The 19,035-nt window shown below is 43.4% G+C and overlaps 1 protein-coding gene across 2 annotated transcripts in view; it reads right to left on the bottom strand.

The window, feature by feature from the left end:
- LOC112152418 (alpha-1,3-mannosyl-glycoprotein 4-beta-N-acetylglucosaminyltransferase C) overlaps positions 1 to 18,376 on the bottom strand; it is a 58,207-nt gene extending 39,831 nt beyond the window's left edge. Inside the window, exons 1-2 of one of the 2 annotated variants that reach the window (XM_036212608.1) lie at positions 18,226 to 18,376; positions 13,451 to 13,549 (exon numbers count right to left, since the gene is read on the bottom strand). In XM_036212608.1, coding sequence (XP_036068501.1) covers positions 13,451 to 13,549; positions 18,226 to 18,361 — 235 coding nt within the window. In that variant the 5' untranslated portion in view covers positions 18,362 to 18,376. The remainder of the gene's footprint in view (positions 1 to 13,450; positions 13,550 to 18,225) is intronic. The other variant, XM_024281996.2, reaches the window with a different exon arrangement.
- Between the last annotated feature and the right edge of the window lie 659 nt (positions 18,377 to 19,035).

Genomic DNA, 19,035 nt, shown 5'->3' with positions numbered 1-19,035 from the left:
AGCGCCCTCTGCTGGTGGCATGTATATTGTGGTGAGGCAGGCGGACTGTCTGCCGCACCTAGTGTCATTTTGAAGCGCATTTTTAGCGAATAAAAAGACTAAATGAGTCCCAAACTGGAACCAATGTAATCAGAAATATAGCAAAAGATAAACAAATCAGGTCAATTTAAAATAAAGCGCATTTTATGATGATAGAAGGACCACAGGCATGTGTCAGCTGCAGCTACAGTCAGTGTGTGTGGCGCTGGGTGAGGCTGGGGGCGGAGCTACCTCACCCAGCCACACCCAGCGCTGTCTAGCGTATTTGGAGAGGAAACTCGTAAATTTGCTGCTTTTTTTTTTTTTTACCAAGAAACGTTGAAAAACCAGAACAAAAATGGTAATCATAGAAAATAACATGTCTAAAAAATAACATTTGATTTTTAATTTTAAAAATTATATTCATCTTATTGAATTTATGCATTTTTTAGCTATATTTTGCTGGTGAGGCTCAGCCTCTCCTGCCTCCCCTGACTGCACATCACTGGTCTGGAACATGTTTGCGTTTGAAGCCAAAGAGGCATGTGAAGGCTCACAGTCGTTCCAGCTGTGATGTTCATAAGAACGACGGGATGGGAGACAGGATTTTAAGGGGCTTCTCCCCGGCCCTTCCAAGCAGTTAGGACTTTGACCCAGATAAGCGACTTGCCAAGGGTACACTCGGGAGGGCTGCTGATGGAGAACTCAGATAATGCCTGCATAATTCCACTGAAAATGCTATTTGGCAAGTGTCCACAGCCCCCAAACATGCAGAGACAAGGTCTCTTCTTCCTCATCCCTCGTGTGTGATATTGTGAAGACATCGCTGGCAATAAAATTGTATTACCTGCATCTGAGACACCAGATGATTAGTATGTGAGTGTTGAGGGCAATTCTCCAGGGCAAAGACGATGAATGAGTTCTTTTTCGAGTCAAAACACTCTGATGTGTCCTCTGTGCTTTCAGAGCACTAATTCCCTCAATGTTTCTTGTCATGTCATAAACATATGCTGTTGCCTCGTTCACCTGGGGCCATTTCCTACATTAGAAACACAGACCTCTGTGAATTAGCTGACAGCATCCTGTCGTCATCATCTTTGCTGCTCTGTAAAAATAAAAAGAAGCTGCTGCAGGGAAGGAAGATAATGGACATAAAAGGAAAAAAATGACCAGTGAATAATATGCCTGACAGGCATTCTCACTTATTTTCTCTCCATCTCCATTATGGAGGGCCGAGGAAACTTGGCTTTTCCCTAAAAGCACTTAAAAACCCAAGGTCACCTCATGGTCAAATCAGTGAAATGAGAAAAAGGCAGAAGGGGCAAGAGGCCGGTGGCGGATAACACCAGAATGCACTATCTCCCCCCTCCACATTTAGTGACGGGGAGGACAAGGCTCTGGCAGGCTTTGTGAAAGGCTCCGTGTTGAAATGAGAACCAGGGACACAATACGATGGCCCAGTTTCCCCAAGTATGACAGCGCATACATCGGAGTGCTCTTAGGGAATGAGGTTTTTTGGTGGAGCTGAGCGTACACAGCCAAAGAGCCGAGCGTCCGCCTTTATGAACAGGTTTCAGATTCAATTACTCAGGTAATTTCAAAGCAAGGAAGTCAAAAGTGCTTAGCATCCTTATAAAAATGAATCTCTGAGCTGAGCAGGATTTGTGGTTGGTCAGCAATAAAAAACCAAACCCATTACTTCCCACAGGCGTAAAACTCGATTAGCAAAACTCAAACAAATGTGATCAAGTGGAGGGCAGACTGCTTATTGAGTATTCTGTGAAGTGTTCGATCGATCCATTTTTGATACCATTTAATGTTGAAAACAAAGTTTAAAACAAGTGCTGTTAGTATCTTTGTCATCCCTGGACAGTATAACTTTTTATAACTTGCTAAAAGTGAAACTTAAATGGGAAAAAGCTCTCAACCACAAGAACTACAAAAAAGTTTTGTCATTACAAACACAAATTATGCTGATTGGCTAAAGCCTTAGTTACAATTAGGGATGTCCCGATCAGGCTTTTTTGGGCCCGATCCGATTCCGAGTCATTTGATTCTGTGTATCGGCCGATACCGAGTCCCGATCCGATACTTTTACAAGACATTTAAAACATGAATAAATTAAACAAACTAATTAGTGTTGTCCCTTATTTATATTTCATTAAACTTCTTTTATCATTAAAAACTTAAATAAAACACTTCTGTGAAGTAGCTTTAATAAACAAGTAAAAATACAGCAAATATAAACTAAGAAAAAAAAAATCTTGTTATATAAGTGATAATTAGTAATGTGAGAAAGTTTAGTGACTTTAGCTTTAATATCTTTAGAGCTATTGAACATTTTTGATCAAATGTGATTCCTGTCCTCATTTAAAATTCTTAAAAATAAATCATGACTTTGTTTTAGCATGAAATTTGATGAGTGTTCATGAATATCTGTTTTAATTTATTAGTTGTATTTATTTAGTTATTTTTAAGATTATGTGCTTCTTTTTTAAGTTTAAGTTTTAAGTTTAAGTTTCTCAACTGTTATTTCTCTGTCAGATAAATCAAACAGGCATATCAAAGGACAGCTGGGGTCCTAAGGAGTTATATCACGGCACTAGCATGTAGCAGTTAGCAGCTGCTGTTTAGCCATCTGTCTGCAGCATGGTGAGCTTCACATTAAAAAGAAACAAAAACTTTGTCTCATTCTGTTAAAATGCCTTCATAGGTGGTTGTTTGAGTTATGACAAACCAATAGAGACACTTGCTGTCACTTTAAAGCGTTTTTAAAGGAGTTATTGATCCTGGAAGTTAGCTTTAGCTAGCTTTGTTAGCTTTTGTTTTGTTAGCCTTCTGCTTGAGCTGCTGCTGTTTTCTGCTGAGTTTTCTGGTGATGACATTTTGTGATCTTTTCATGACATGCAGACTTGGAGTGGAGTATTTATCCGTAAAGATAAGATTAAATATAAAGCTCTGATCATAATGAGAATAAATGAAATATCCGATCCTGATCGGACAAAGGAGTGCGATTCCGATCGAGTCCCCAACCACGTGATCGGCCCCGATTTCCGATCACGTGATCGGATCGGGACATAGTTACAATTACCCTCAGGCTTGGCAAAAAAATGGCCAAACCTGCATAGGGCATGCAAGTGGTCCGCATGAAATATGAAAACCTACAGGAAGAAAAAGGAGTCATTAAACTTGCTGAATATAGGAAGTGCAGAAATCCACACATGGGTTTCTGTGAAAAATCATGTTTAATATTTCTGCTGAAAGAAGAGACTGTATAGCTTAGTTCACGTGTGCCCAAATTTTGCACGCCAAGTTATGGCTGCAGAAGCAGTGGAGGGTTTAGTTAAACCCTTTACCCAGTGTGTGGGATAATGGATTACAAAGTAACGAATTACTGTAATTTATCTACTTTATCAGTAACAGAGTAACATAATGAATTACAGTTCAAACTTGATAATAAATTACAATTACTGGACTACAGAACCCTAATTACTCCGTTACTTAGGTTTTGTAGGCTAATAGACATTTTCTCTCGGTTAAATTAAATGAAACTGAGAAAAAAAAGTAACCGGCGAATTCGCCTGGCGCGCACACGCTACATCAGTCAGGGATTGGTCAAAGTCCAGACATGCTTTGAATGCTGTAATCACAACACTTTAATTTAAAATCCAATGAGAGACTGAGATGCTGCAACGAAACTGCTCATCTCAGGGATTCGGACTCCCGGACACGCAGGTCAGCAGCAGAAGGGGGAGGGGCGATTCAATATATGTATTTAGATGTAACAGTTTTTCCCCCGTCTCTCTTTGAGCAGAGGCACAGATGTTGTCACTTTGTGTCATTTTTCACATTGATGTCTATTTTTTTAATGAAGCCAGGTTATTTCTTATACCATGTTCATAGTTTGCGCAAGATCAGTGATTTAAAAATAGTTAAATGAAAGACAAGAGGATCTTGTTGATGCTAACTGTTTTTCCCCAACAAATGTAGCCCCAAAGGGGGCTCAAGTCGAGGTTTCTATGTGCCAGTCCTCAGCCTGGATAAATACAGGGTTGTGTCAGGAAGGGCATCAAGCTTAAAACTCTGCCAAAAACTAAATATGCAAATCAGTGAAAGCTGTGGTGACCCCAGAAGGGAAAAGCAGAAAGATGTTGACTTTGACTACTGAGAGTAGTGGTTGTGGTCTTTTCCAAGTACCCCCCCAAGCTTATTATTTGGGACCGGTACCTTTACACCAGAGAAAACAGAAAACAACTGAGGAAGACGCATCTTAGAGTGATCACAGGAAAAAAGGATTGATTGACTGGACCTGAAGACTGAGGCTTTTAGGGTCCAGTACACAGGGTAAACAAGGTTAACAGGGAGGGTTAACATGGGGTATCCCACTTGAGTCTTGCACAGACTTCTGTAAGTGAGCATGTGATTGAAAAACAGAATCAAGCCCAGCACCGGGTGATATGTAAGCCTTGTCCTTTCTCTTTTTCTCTGGGACCCTGAAACTATTTTTTAAATGGTTTACCAGTGACACAACTTTTTTGTTTTTGCTTCACTTGCATGGATTAATGGACATTGTTCATTAATCCATTGTTCGGAATTTACCATGAGCTTAATTTTAAGGTGGACGGGTTTGTTTGTGTAACAGAAGAAAATCATTAACTAATTTAATTGGAATTCAATTGGTCAGTTGTTAGGAAAAGCAGGAAGTTATTCATTGATCCATGTTTGATGTTATTGAATGAACCCAGAATTTTCTTTTTGTTTTGTTGTGCTGTCTGAGCATTAAAAATCAGAACATTTATCAGTCAGTGTGGTTAGTGTGGGCGTCCTACGGCACATCAGTGCAAGCACACTCACGGCAGGGAGGTAGATTCTTCTTCTTTTGTTTTTGTACTGTTTTTCAGCGCTCGTCCGCCACCCACCATAGGTAGAGGTTTGTTACACAAAGTCAAAGTGGTGCAATTCCTGCAAAACTAGCTCCAGGCAATTTGTTTTCACAGCTCTGATCTTTTGGTGTCATTGACTCAACCACAGATATTAATTTCTCCCTCCTGATTATGTTTGGCATTTCCATGTTTTGAAGCGGACGCCACCAATAATAAACTAATATTTTAATAGTCGATTAATCACCTGTTTCTTTTTTTTTCTATGATTAGTTGACAAATCGGACCATATGTGAACTGGACGTAAAACACTCATCTTAACCATCATTAGCTTTAAACTTGAACTGATTAATAGGGATGGGCCATGGTTGAGAGCTTTGGTCCAAGAATCGCTGCCTGTTAGGGAGTGTTATGTCCCTCCTTAGGAAGGAGGAAGAAGTGTGTAACAAAAGAAAAAATAAATAACTGGGCAGGGTTAAGATGGCCACACAGCTGTTTATAAGGGTGACATGTGGCGGGTGTCACAACATAAGACAAAACAAAGAAAACTAACAAATCACCAAAAGGCTTAATGGTTGAAACACTAACAGGTAACTGAAATTCTCAGGCTTTAAAGCAGTCAGATAAGTTACAAACCAAAACAGTCAAAGACAACTACAACTCCAAAAGCAACCAAAGAAACCACCACAAACCGCCACAAAGTTGACAAACAGACAAAACTAAAACAAACTAAAGAGGGGGAATCCAGAGGCTTTTCACACGCTTGGCCAGGCAGACAGCAGGGACAGGCTGAGAATCTAATTCCCACTCAGGAATTCAGCCACCACTGGAGCAGAGCTTCCTGGCTAGTTTGAAGCTTCTCTCCCAGCTTGGTGATTGGTGGAGAGGGTGCCTCAATCAGCTCTCCAGGAGGGGGTGGAGTCAGCATGGAGGAGCTGGACTTCTGCAGGAACTGGAAAAACCAACGCACAGACACGAATACAGCACACACACACAAAACACGCACGACCAGGGGTCGTAACAGGGAGCTAAAGGAGTTGACTCTCAAATGATCCAATTCTTTCTTTTTGTTTTTTTGCTGCATACCCTCAGGCTGCTTGGTCAAGGTCACAGGTGATGTGCGCATTAGAGGCTGACATTTTTTCGGGATTCCCGCGGGATAGGAGATGTTTCTTCCGTTAATCACGGGACGGGATGGGATTAATTTCTGAGGTGAGCAGGCGGGAGTGGGAGCTCACCAAAAGCCAACATCTCAAAACACTTGTATGAAACTTTTGCGTCCAAAGGCGCTGGGTAGTTTCACAGGAGAGGAGAGAAAACGAGAAGCGCGCCAGCTCAACTACCTCTGGCTGCAGTATGCCGACCGGCACGTGCCTCGACGTTACGTTTGCTTCACCACCAGCTGGTTCGCGAGTCGTGACGCACACACCTGTGGGACCTCTCCGTGCGCCGGCTGTGGAGTGCTCAGAGCAGACTCTTCATACCGAGAAGCGCATTTATTTCGAAAAAAGTGTTTCCATTACAGTTTTGCGAAAAATGTCTATTTCAATACATCCCAAAAACCACCTCCTCTAAGCGCAAAAACTTTTTTTTCAAAAAATGCCAGTTTTTTCAAAATTGTGGTGTTTCCATTAGGAGAATTTATTATCCAATTTCAGAGTTAATGGAACACAAGAAAACGCAGCAAAATATAGGAGTGTTTCACTGTTACAGATGAAACAGAAGCAGAGTGTCGCCTATGTAAAAAAAGGATTTCATACAGAGCTGCCTCCACAAATAATCTCCACAGGCACCTTCGAACTGTCCACCCATCAGAACAATGATACAATCAGTCAGCTGAGGGTGATGTGAATGAAGGTGCCAGTACATCTACTGCAGCTAGCTACTGCTGCTTCTGCAGCAACAGCATCATGCAGCATGCCACCTCCATCTAAACCAAGTCAGAGCTCTATGATACCATTTTTGCGAGAGAGTTCATTTTGTTTTGCTTTACACTTTTTAATGTATATTTTTGTGTTATGGTTGCAGGGTTTTTTATTGTTTTCAATGTGAATTTGTTTACAAAGAAAAGGTTAAACATTTAATAGCAGAGCAGCTGTGTTGAATTGTAAATAGTTGTTCTCTATTGTATTATAATTTTGTATTTATTTTTCTGTTTATATGAGTGAAATAAATGCATATTTACAAAAACTAATTTTGTTATATTAATAATTCATTCTGTGCATAATTTTATATAGTGGTTGATAATAAATCACAAAAAAGCAACAAAACAACCTAAAGAGCCGTTTGAGAATCGAAAGAGCCGGTTCTTTTTAGTAGCCGATATGAAAGAGTCGGCTCTCTCAAAAGAGCCAGAATACCCATCACTAGTTAACACTGTCAGGAGTCCGCCTGCTGTCTACCCCTCCGGTCGTCCACGTGCACAGTCCCCAGAGTACTAATCATCCCACAGCTGCAGCCAATCCCTCATCAGTCCCCACAGCAAATATACCAAGCTCCCACCATAACACACTGTGAAGTATTGAGCTGTTAGCCTTTACTGAGCGTGTTTCCAGCAGTCTGCTTCTTCGTGTCTCGACCCAGCTCTGTTCCTGTTTGCTCTCCTGCTAGCCGCCTGCCTCGACTCCTGCCCGTCCCTGACCTTCGTCTACGCCAGCCTCGGACAAACCCTCGCCATGTCTGACCTCCGCCTGTCCGACCACCGCTGGCTTTCCCACCACATCACTGATCATAAATAAAAACACTGCAGATGGATCTGAACGCCTCTGAGTCTGTGTTACAAATACGTATTTGTGCTGCGTGTGCATGCAGGCAGACAAGGTTTGAGCTGAGCTAAGTATGAGGGAAGATAAATCAGACTTTTTCCTCCTCCACGAGCAGAAAAAGTCCTCGCACGAGAGACTGACTACTTCCGCGTGCATGAGTGATGCCTGCGCACGAGCAGAATCTTCAAAGGTGCTTCCACACCGGCTGCGTGGGGTGCGTTCTGCGTGGGTTTATGAACGTAGGCTCAGCAGGTGTATCCACACCGGAACAGCGCGGTCACACACGCAGTAGCAGAGAGGAGATTCTTCTTCTGTTGTATTTTTACTGTTCATTAGAGCTCCTCTGTCATCTACAACAGGGAGAATCTCAGAGCAAAGAGTGAAAGCGGTGGACAATTCCCGAAATGTTCTCCATATTTTTTGTTGTCACAACTCTGTCCTTTTAAATGTCTGTCTGGATGTCTTATTAGCCCGACCGGGCACAAACCGCAATGATTCATTTCTCTTTGATCATGTTTGGCACTTCTGTGGTTTGAAGCAGACGCCGCCCAACAGCTCCTAAATCAGAGTGCCTGATTTGTGCGTAGAGCTCGAGACCAGACTTAAAAAAATTGCGTAGCAACGTGCGCTCCAGATGCAGAGGCCAGGAATTCTGGTGTGCGCGCATTCTGTTCTGTTTTTAAAGAATCCTTCCAAAACTTTCAGACAAAGTAAAAACAAGTCTTTCCTTGTTTCCCTCCACAGTACTGATGAATTCTGTCTTTTCTCAGAGATTCAGTTCTTTGGTTCACTGTAAACAGCGGCTCTTTCTGCTACCAAATGCATTTTTAGGTTGTTTTTGCTATATTTAATTTATTATCAACTACTATGTAGGATTATGCACAATATCCATAACTAATGTAAACATGTTTTTATTCACATTACCCCCAGGGGGCACTCCCCACCATTTGTGAAACACTGTTCTAGTTAGTCATTATGTGGCTTCTTCAGTCGTCTGTATCTGCTGTTAGGCCGTTTTTATTATTTTATTTATTAATGATTGATATTTTTAAATTCATTTTTTTAAATTAATGAAATTTAGGGCTGCACGGTGGCACAGTGGTTAGCGCTCCTGCGGACCATGGTTTACACCAGAGACCAGCTGTTAGCATTCTGCAACACACCGATGCTAACAGGGGAAAGACCCGACGTCCCCCAGAAACTAAGGAGAAGAAGACGGGGGACCCGAGCTGGAGCTCTGTGCCGAGCCAAAAGGAGACGCTACAGACCCACTCTGCCGTCCATCGTTATGGGAAACGTGAGATCTCTTCCTAATAAGATGGATGAGCCAACAGCGCTCGACTGCATCAGAGGGAATTCCAGCAAGCTAACATCATGGTGTTTACAGAAACATGGCTTACAGCGCTAACACCGGACACCGCCGTGGCTCTGGACGGATTTCAGATGACGCGAGCAGACAGGACGACGGAGAGCGGTAAGAGGAAAGGAGGAGGACTGGCAGTATTTGTCAATAACAGATGGTGTAAATCCAGCCACATCACTGTTAAGGAGCAGATCTGTTGCAAGGACATTGAACTGTTAGCCGTTAGCATGAGACCGTTCTACGTGCCGAGGGAGTTCTCGCATGTTATCACGATAGCTGCGTACGTCCCCCCCTCTGCTAACGGCGAAGCTGCATGTGATGTCCTGCACTCTGTGGTCAACAGACTCCAGACACAGAGCCCAAATGCCCTTCTCCTCATCTCTGGAGACTTCAATCATGCCCCTCCATCATTCACTCTTCCAACCTTCACCCAGTACGTCTCATGTCCCACCAGAGAGAACAAAATCCTGGACCGTATGTCAACTCCAAGGAGGCATACACCTCAACTGCCCTCCCCCCCCTGGGAAGATCTGACCATAACCTGGTTCATCTCCTGCCTGTATACAAACCACTTGTATGCAGGCAACCAGCTGTCTCCCGCACAGTGAGGACATGGTTGAAGGAGACTGAAGAGGCTCTGAAAGACTGTTTTGACACAACTGTGTGGGAGGAATTGTACAGTCCACATGGGGAGGACATCCACTGTATAACGGACGGCATAACAGATTACATCAACTTCTGTGTGGAGAACACTGTACCCACCAGGACTGAACAGTGTTTCTTTAATAACAAACCCTGGATAAATCCTGAAATAAAGGCTCTCCTGAAGGAGAAGAAGAGGGCTTTTAAATCAGGCAACAAGGAGGAGCTGAAAGCTGTGCAGAAGGAGCTGAGGAGGAACATCAGACAAGGAAAGGCGCGCTACAGGAGGAAGATGGAAGACCAGCTGCAGCAGAACAACATCAGTGGAGTGTGGAGGGGACTCAGAACCATCACTGGATACCAGGAGCCCAGCACTCCAGCTGAGGGGGATCAGACGTGGGTGAACGACCTGAATCTGTTCTTCAACAGATTTGAGCAGATTCCCACCCCCACCCTGTCTCCACTGCTGCAATCATCATCAACAACTTCTACCCCCACTGTGAGCCATTCCACCAGCAGCTCTGACTGCATAGCACCCATCCCCCTGCCACCACCACCCCCCACACCCCCCCTCACAGAAGCCCAGGTGAAGCAGCTCAGCCAAACCAAGGCCAGAAAGGCAGCGGGCCCAGATGGCATCAGCTCCAGGCTACTTAAAACCTGTGCAGACGAACTGAGCAGCGTTATGCTGTTCCTGTTCAGTCTGAGCCTGAAGCTGGGGAAAGTGCCACAACTGTGGAAGACCTCCTGCGTGGTACCGGTACCAAAGACATCTCGCCCGACTGACTTCAAGGACTACAGACCGGTGGCGCTGACCACTCATCTGATGAAGACGATGGAGAGGCGCTCACTCATCTTCGTCCCATGGTGAGTCAGTCAATGGACCCAGCCAGGCATCGGCATCGAGGATGCTGTCATCTTCCTCCTGAACAGAGCTCTGACCCACCTGGACAACACTAGGAGCACTGTGAGAGTCACGTTCTTTGACTTCTCCAGTGCTTTCAACACCATCCAACCATCACTCCTGAGCAGGGGTCGGCAACCTGCGGCTCCGGAGCTGCATGCGGCTCTTTAAGCACTGCCTAGTGGCTCACTGGCGCTTTTTCAAAAATGTTTGAAAATGATAAAAAATGTTGGAGGGAAATATATCTTTTGTTTTAATACGGTTTCTGTAGGAGGACAAATATGACACAAACATCCTTTACGTTTTCCAGTTGTTGCGAGATGAGTGTAGGTGCTTCCACGCCGGCTGAGTCAGCGCGCAATCAAGCCACACCCTCAATGAAAAGTCAATGCAAACATGCGCACAGCAGAATTCCTGGCACATGCGTCTGGAGCGCACGTGAGCGCACGTTGCTACGCGGGTTTTTAAGTCGGGTCGCAGGCTCCACGTACAAATCGGCACGCATTGAGCGTGCGCTGAATCTTCAACCCGGTTCAAGATTTCCACACACAGTCGCAGCAGCTCAGAGCTGTGACCAATCAAGGAGCCGGATTTGGGTGCTGCTTGTGGGCGGAGTCTGCTTCAAAGCACAAACGTGATCACGAAGGAGAAATGAATCATTACGGTTTGTGTCCGGTCAGGTTAATATGACACCAAGATGGACATTTAAAAAGGACAGAGTTATGAAAACAGAAAGATTTGGGGGATTTTCACCGCTTTTCCTTTTTGCTCTGAGGTTCTCCCTGTTGTAGATGCAGAGGAGCGCTAATGAACAGTAAAAATACAATAGAAGAAGAATCTCCTCCCCGCCACGCACCGCACGCGGCCGATGTGTGAGCACCTGCCCACCGGCTGCGTGCGGTGCGTTCAAGAACGCGGTCTACGCCGGCTTCTGAACGCACGCTCAGCAGGTGGTATCCACACCGGAGCAGCGCGGTCACGCACGCAGTGGCGGGGAGGAGATTCTTCTTCTATTCTTCTTCTACTGTTCATTAGCGCTCATCTGCCACCTACAACAGGAAGAACCTCGGAGCAAAAGTAAAAGCGGTGAAAATCCCCCAAATCTTTCTGAAGACTTTTGTTTTCACAACTCTGCCCTTTTAAATGTCTGACTTATAAACCTGGGTACCAAGTGCGTTCATCCTCCCTCCAGACTTGGAGGCCAGGAATTTTGGTGTGCGCGCGTTTATACAGACTCTTCATTCAAAGTGTGCACTTGATTGAGCGCCGACGCGGCCAGTGTGGAAGCACCTTAAAGGTGCACGTAACATTTTTGTGATTTTTTTCAAATCCTCAAAATAAAAATAACATCAAAAATCGGATTTCTTTATTGCATTTCTTTAATTTCATCAAAGCAATGAAACAAACTGTAATTCATTCATATTGTAGTGATGGTCTCAGGCACGCTGGGCTTGCTGTCGGTCTGGCAGCGCAAGGAATTGTGGGTTACCCGTTCTTTTGCCTGTCTGACTGGAATTGGATTTAAGTTTGGGTTTTCCTCAACGTGTTTTGTTGTCTGACTGTTGAACATTTGTTGGCATTTATGATTTTGTCCTGTTATGGTTGAATTCTTCCTGCTCCTGGAGTGAGAATGAGGGAGAGACTGATGACGACCCCCTCTCCTTGTGTCATTGTGGGATGTCAAAATAAAAGCTTGTATGTGCATAATGAGGCTATTCAGCTTTAGTCAGCTAGTTTGTCGCTGCAATTTCTCTCTAACTTGTCATGAAATTAAATTTATGGCATACATGACGCGAGGACACGCAGCAGGAGAAATAAACAGTCAATCACTGATGTTCATGATGTCGTTGTAATCTATGACGTCACATTGATAGTGGGCTGCTTTACAGACACATTCACCATGTGTTGTCTTCATTGTAAGACTTATATAAGGCATTTCGATTTATGCGGCTCCAGACATATGTCTTTTTTATTTTTTTGGTCCAAAGTGGCTCTTTCAACATTTTGGGTTGCCGACCCATGCTCCTGAGGGATAAGCTGGAGAACATGGGCGTGGACCAACATCTGTGTGCTTGGATTCTGGATTATCTCTCACACCGTCTGCAGTATGTGAGGGCTGACCGCTGTGAGTCTGCAACACGGGAGCCCCGCAGGGAACAGTTCTGGCTGTGTTTCTGTTCACTACCTACACTGCAGACTTCACACACAACACCGGATCCGTTCATCTGCAGAAGTTCTCGGATGACTCTGGATTGTCGGCTTGATCCAGGATGACAATGACAGAGAGTACAGAGCTGTGATCCAGAGCTTTGTGGATTGCACCTGCAGATCAATGCAGGAAAAACAAAGGAGCTGGTAGTGGATTTCCGGAGGCACTCCCACTCTGCACTAACGGCGGTGAACATCCAGAGAAGGGACATTGAGAGAGTGCAGTCCTACAAGTACCTGGGTGTTCACCTGAACAATAAGCTGGACTGGTCCAATAACACCACTGCACTCTACAAAAAAGGGCAGAGCAGACTCTTCCTGCTGCGGAGACTGAGGTCTTTTGGAGTCCAGGGACCACTCCTAAAGTCCTTCTATGACTCCGTAGTGGCATCAGCCATCTTTTATGGAGTGGTCTGCTGGTGCAGCAGCATTTTCTCAGCAGACAGGAAGAAGCTGGAGAAGCTGGTGAGGAAGGCCAGCTCCGTTCTGGGGCTGCCGCTTCAGTCTGTGCAGGAGGTGGGGGAAAGGAGGATGGTAGCCAAGCTATCATCCTTGATGAGGAACGACGCCCATCCCCTCTGTGACACGGTGATAGCTCTAAGAAGCTCCTTCAGCCACAGACTGATCCACCCCAGGTGTCTGAAAGAGCGACATCGGAGGTCATTCCTACCTGCTGCAGTGAGACTGTACAACCGGAGCTTGAGGCAGCCCGTCGGGGGTGGGGGGGGCCCCTGCTGAGACAGGAGGTGGGAGCTGGAGCTGGGGAGATCTGAAAGTACAGTATGGTGGTTAAGTCTGGACGTGCGACCCGCCTCCCACACTACCCTGCAAGAGACCCTTCCTCCATGCCCGGACCAGCTGGACACTGGGGAGCGGGGGGTGCCTCCAGCAGCAGGGAGAGGAGGGCGACTGGTTCCTCCATCTGCAGCACAAGCCCAGCCTCGTTTTGCAAGCCTCACAAAAAAATGGCATGTATGGATCAGGCAGATCTTGGGCTCGGCAAGCGCTGTTGCCCCAGCCTCTGTGACATTATAATGGCTCATTAGTTTAAAGAGAGCATCTTTTCCACAGTTTGATTGACAGCAATTTAAAAGGAGACATACTCAGAAATGCAAAAACGAAACAATTTCTAACTGTATTTGTTCTCTTTCACAAGAAAAATCTCACACGTACATGTTAAAAACTCAAAATACATGATTTGCACCAAAGGGGGACTATGAACCAAAAATCTCTGTGCGTGTCAGAAACCTTCAGGACAGGTGCAGCTTTTTTAAACACATGAAAATTGGTTACAAAAGTCTTAAAGAAACAGAAAAAGCATGGGTGTGCTCTGAACCACAGAAGTTTACGTTTAAATGTATTTGATGAATTTTTGTTGTAGCATGAACTTTTTAAAGTTATAAAACCGTTGTTGTTATGTATATTTGAGCGCTGGAAGCTCCACGCTAACGCTAGCAGACTGGAGATTAATAGTGACTTCATCAAATCAAAGTGATATCCGAATTATGAGACACAATTTTTTCATAAATCTCCGTTTGGAGGAATAAATGAAGGGGAAGAGAGAAGGGAAGAATTCGGATTGGGTCGAAGACTTTTCATTAGGGGCGGTTGCCCGGTGTGAATGCACCTTTAGACTTCCTTAGAATTCTTCATTATTATTGTTTGATGAAGATTGAAGGTTAATCACTGAAAGACGTTAAAGGACTAGTAATATGGTTGTGGGTCTTTTTCGGTGTTAACTGTATTTCGCCTTATATTTATAATATAATGTTTTGGCGTGTTTTGAGCAAGAAATATTGAAATAAAACTGCATTTTTGCGGCCAAATTTGGCAAACCTGTCTCTTCCGGGGAAAAGCTCCGTTTTGGTCACGTGACGTCGCCAGGGGTCAACATAGCAAGATGGCTTCTCCTTTGCGTGTCGGAGCTAGCGATAGCGGCGATATTTCCAGGTCCACAATTCAGTCTTCAGACTCAGATTGTGGAAACATTTGTTCTGAAAGTGACGCTGATTCAGAGGCGCCGGGTGTTTGTGGTTTGAGGACTGTAAAGCCCTATCAATTTGAGCCGGCAGCGCGTAAAGTATCACAATCTGGCAATGACACTGACAGTGACGCTGAGAATGCCCATGAAAACGAAAGCTGTCCGTTTATCAGAGCCATGCTCGAAGCTGGAAGACGTGGAGCATCACGTGAAGCTTTATTTACAGATCGGAACCTTTTGGCGACTCTAAATCAAATCATCAATGACGCTGACTATCAGGGTCGGTAATGCAGAGTTTCATATGCAAAATAAAGAGCTTAGAGACATGTTTGCAGGACCGTCCACCACTTTATTATTATTTATTTATTTATTCACTTATTTATTCACTTTATTCACATACCCAGAAGCTCTTTCACCACCTTACTGCATGTCTCTGACGTGCGCAGAAACCAAAGGAGAATGTAAACAGTGCTCCGTACGCCCCGTTCTCCACATGAATCGTCCCGTTTCAACACACAACAACAACATGGGATGCAGAGATCCCGCAAGCCACCATCAATGATTAATAAACTGCAAATCAAACAAAGAAACTTCCAAACATGTGCAATGTTTTAAACATTCAGTTTACCTGTTGAAATCAGAAGCTTTTCACAGTTTAGTCGGTCTGGTTCTGCTCACAGTGTTCATTCACAATAGGCTCATTTCGATTGTAAATCTCGTAAATTTACGACTTTAAAAATCATAATTCTAATTTTTTTTTTTATTTTTGGTGGCCCTAATACTCCGTCGTACCATAACACCGATGTTTATAGAATTCAACTTTGGAGCAGCGCACACACATACATGTATCTGCAGACACCCTGGGTCCGCCTGCATTCTGTTGCTGGCGCTGTCTCACTCATGTGACGTCAACGCGTCACGTGACCCAAATCGAGCCGTTTCTGAAGCAGGGCGAAATGCGAGTGTGATTTGTCGTTGATTTTGTCAAATTTTACAAAAACCTGCGTTTGTCAACGGTAATTATTTGTTATTTTTGATGCATTAGAACATATGGAATATATCTGGATATGCATTTTAGCTTTGTCCCAGGCCATCACTAACCCTTTAAGCTACAATCACTGCTATGCTCGTCTACTGATAATCAAAAGCAAATCGTTCAGAGAGGAGAAGGTTCTTCAGGACAACAACTGATGACATAAATGTGCTACATCCACATGCTGACATTTTTCTGACATTAAACAGTCGTGTAAGTGATTGTAAGTTTTCATCTGCAAAATGAAAACCTATGTCCTTTTATTTGCACACTCAACAGTGTGAGTAGATAACATTCGGCCTCCCCTGAGTCTCCAGCAGCACGCGCCACAACACATTATTGACTTATTCAGAGTCTTGTGTTTCTACTTATTCAACCTTAACAACCGTGTTTGCTCAGCAGTAAAAGTGAAGTGTTAATAGATCCTGCGGTCATTGCCCAGACCTTCAGTTCTCCATCATCAGCCTAATATTTTATAACCTTGCTTATGCAAAACAGTGTGGCATTTGTGAAGGCAGGAGTGAGCTCACAGGTCTCCACCAAACCCCATTTCTCTCCTGTAACCTTTCAGTAATGCTGCAGAATAGCATTTTGTCTCTGGCTTTCAGCTGCAGCAGTTTATGCTCGTACCAGAGAAGTTTCTGCCTTAAAGAGCCACTTCAATGAAAATTGTGTTTTTAACATGTTCTTGTGGTGTTTTTTCTGATAATAGATAAAGAAAATTAAGATTCAAATTGTATTTCTGAGTATTTCTTTATTCAGATCACAGTGAATCAAGAGCAGGCAAAAAAATGCAACAGGAAAAAAAAAAGCTTATATGTGACAGAAAATTGTGGACGGGGCCACAAGCTTCCTTCTCCTCTCTACTCCACAGCAAGAAGGGGAAATGGGGGCAGACCTACTCCACGCCAACAGTCCCACCCACAACTTAGAGGTGAATTTCTAATTTCTTCTTCTGCTCTGAAGAAATTATGTCCTAGAAAGTAACACACAGTTTTTGATTTAGTCTAAAACAGCATAATCATATAAAAAAAATGGGAATGCTTTTAAAATAGATTGACATGTGGTTGGAGTGGGACTTAAGACACACAAAGGCAACATATTTTGGAGTGCTTGGAAATGTGGAGTAACTGTTATTAATATCCTCAATTCCTTCCTGGTCGAGTAACTGATCATGTTGTGTGAGGGTGCAGGAAGGCTTCTTCAATTACTTATTTTACCTTAAAGTTTAGCTGTGAAGCTGCCAGAAACCTTCTGTCTTAAGGGGTGTGAAGTTATGCAAAATATTCCGCTAATTAATAACCCTTAATTAATAAAAATGCCTTCATTAATTGTCTGTCTATCTCCCTACTGTCACTTGTTTTTTGGGACTGTGGAGGCAATTAATTTTTATAATCAGATGAAACGAAACGAGGCACTGGACCAACTGTAACACAATTACACTTTAATCAGCAAGCGTTTAACTCTTCGGTGACATTTTTGCTCAGAGCTAAATCAGCCATCAGTGAAGGGCTCCCTACTGGCTAATTTTCCAGATGAGATTACCTCTTTTTCCCTGAAGAAAACTCAGGCGGAGACCAGGCCTGCTTCATAAGAGCACCTTCTCTGAATTCGATGTTTATGCTTCAAAGAAATTAGTCATTCTAGAACCGATTTAAAATACCAGTTTTTTTCTCTTGATTTTTGTTCATTTATTTAAAAAAAATTCTTGTTATGAGCACAGGAGTTGGTGAAGCTCTATCCTCAGCTTTTGGAGACCCGGGGAGTTTTGGGTTTCTTTCTTTTGGCTCTGCAATTACACTTGAGGGGGATGTGTTGCTGTCAGTTTGAGATGCTGACAATGAATGCCCTTTGCCTTTGAAGTGCTTTATCTTGCCTTAGGTAAAAGAGTCCATAACTTGGCAAAAAGGAAAACTTTTTGTTTAGTTCTCTGCCTCAGGCAGCCTTTCAATCCAAGCAAGCTCTTCTGATGTTGAAATCTACACGTTACACATCCAAAAGAGGACGTCAAAGGAAAAGAAACAGACAAACATCCACACTCATTTCATCAAAGTGCAACCAGACCACTCTATGAGAAAGAGCATGTTGCATATTTCCCCCTACCTTTTGAAAAATCAAATCAGAAACCACTAAAGGTTTGTCTGTCTGCATTATTAATGCCTTTAGAGTGAAAAGCGTAGCCAAGAGTATGCCTTGAATCCAAATCTTCAGCCGGATGCAGGAAAAGTATCTATGAAATCATGTTCATCTTTTTGAGCCCATGAACATCTTGGTGTTTATGTTTTTAAAGCTATTCATGAGACTTGAATTTGTGTCAGACTTCAAACAAATTCTTTTTTTGAGCTGTCAACATGTTGAGTGCAGTATCTTTTCTTGCAGGTGGGAGATGTTTTCAGCATGCTCTCTCTCTCACAGACACAGCTGTTCTCACCTCCAGAGTAGATGCTCTTGTGCTTTATTATTCCCCGCGAGTCAGCACACCAGCCTGGCTCCACCTTTCGCTCATTTCCTGACAATTTCCAAGCTTCCTGTAAAATGAATATGCATTGGCTTTGCAGTGAATCCATTTACAAGACAGAATGATAATGAAGAGAAAGTGGTAAAAAAATCCAATTGCTCTTGTGTAAAACTGCTACTCAGCACCCATAATGAGATGCCATTTTAATAGGCTGATATGTAGTACAAAAAAGCCATTTGGTAAACATGATTGTTTATTTGAGGACACGCAGACAAAGACAGATTTGATTTTGTGAAAGCCAAAACATTTCTCTGTCTCTAATGCTCTGACATGGTGAGTTTTCATGTCTATGTCTGTGAGGTGCAGCTGAAAGACCACAGAAGTTGTCCCTGGAGCAAACAGTTTTCCCTTCATGTCAGACAGATTCAACCACAAATGTAACTTTGACTCCTGGGTTGTTAATAGTTGTCAATAACTGCCATGTTAAGGATCAGACAGAAAAAAAACCCTTCATGGAGTAGTGTACACTTGTGACAAGTAGCTAATAACAAAGCAGAAAAAGATTTTAGTACTTAAAAAAAAAACAACAGAAAAATGTCTGGATAAAGTGATTTCTTAAACTTTAAGCCAGTGATGTTTTCTAGTTACCATATTTTTTTGAAGGCACACTTACTTTTTGTCTGTTTTTTGGACTTTTTGCTCTCTACCGCCCCCCAAAGTCAAATGTAAATTTTATCACTGACTTTTCTGCTTTACTCACCCATATTTCCACTCTCTCACCTA

This window comes from Oryzias melastigma, linkage group LG6, assembly GCF_002922805.2.
Source record: "Oryzias melastigma strain HK-1 linkage group LG6, ASM292280v2, whole genome shotgun sequence".
Lineage (NCBI taxonomy): Eukaryota > Metazoa > Chordata > Actinopteri > Beloniformes > Adrianichthyidae > Oryzias > Oryzias melastigma.
This window is presented reverse-complemented; position numbering and strand designations above follow the sequence as displayed.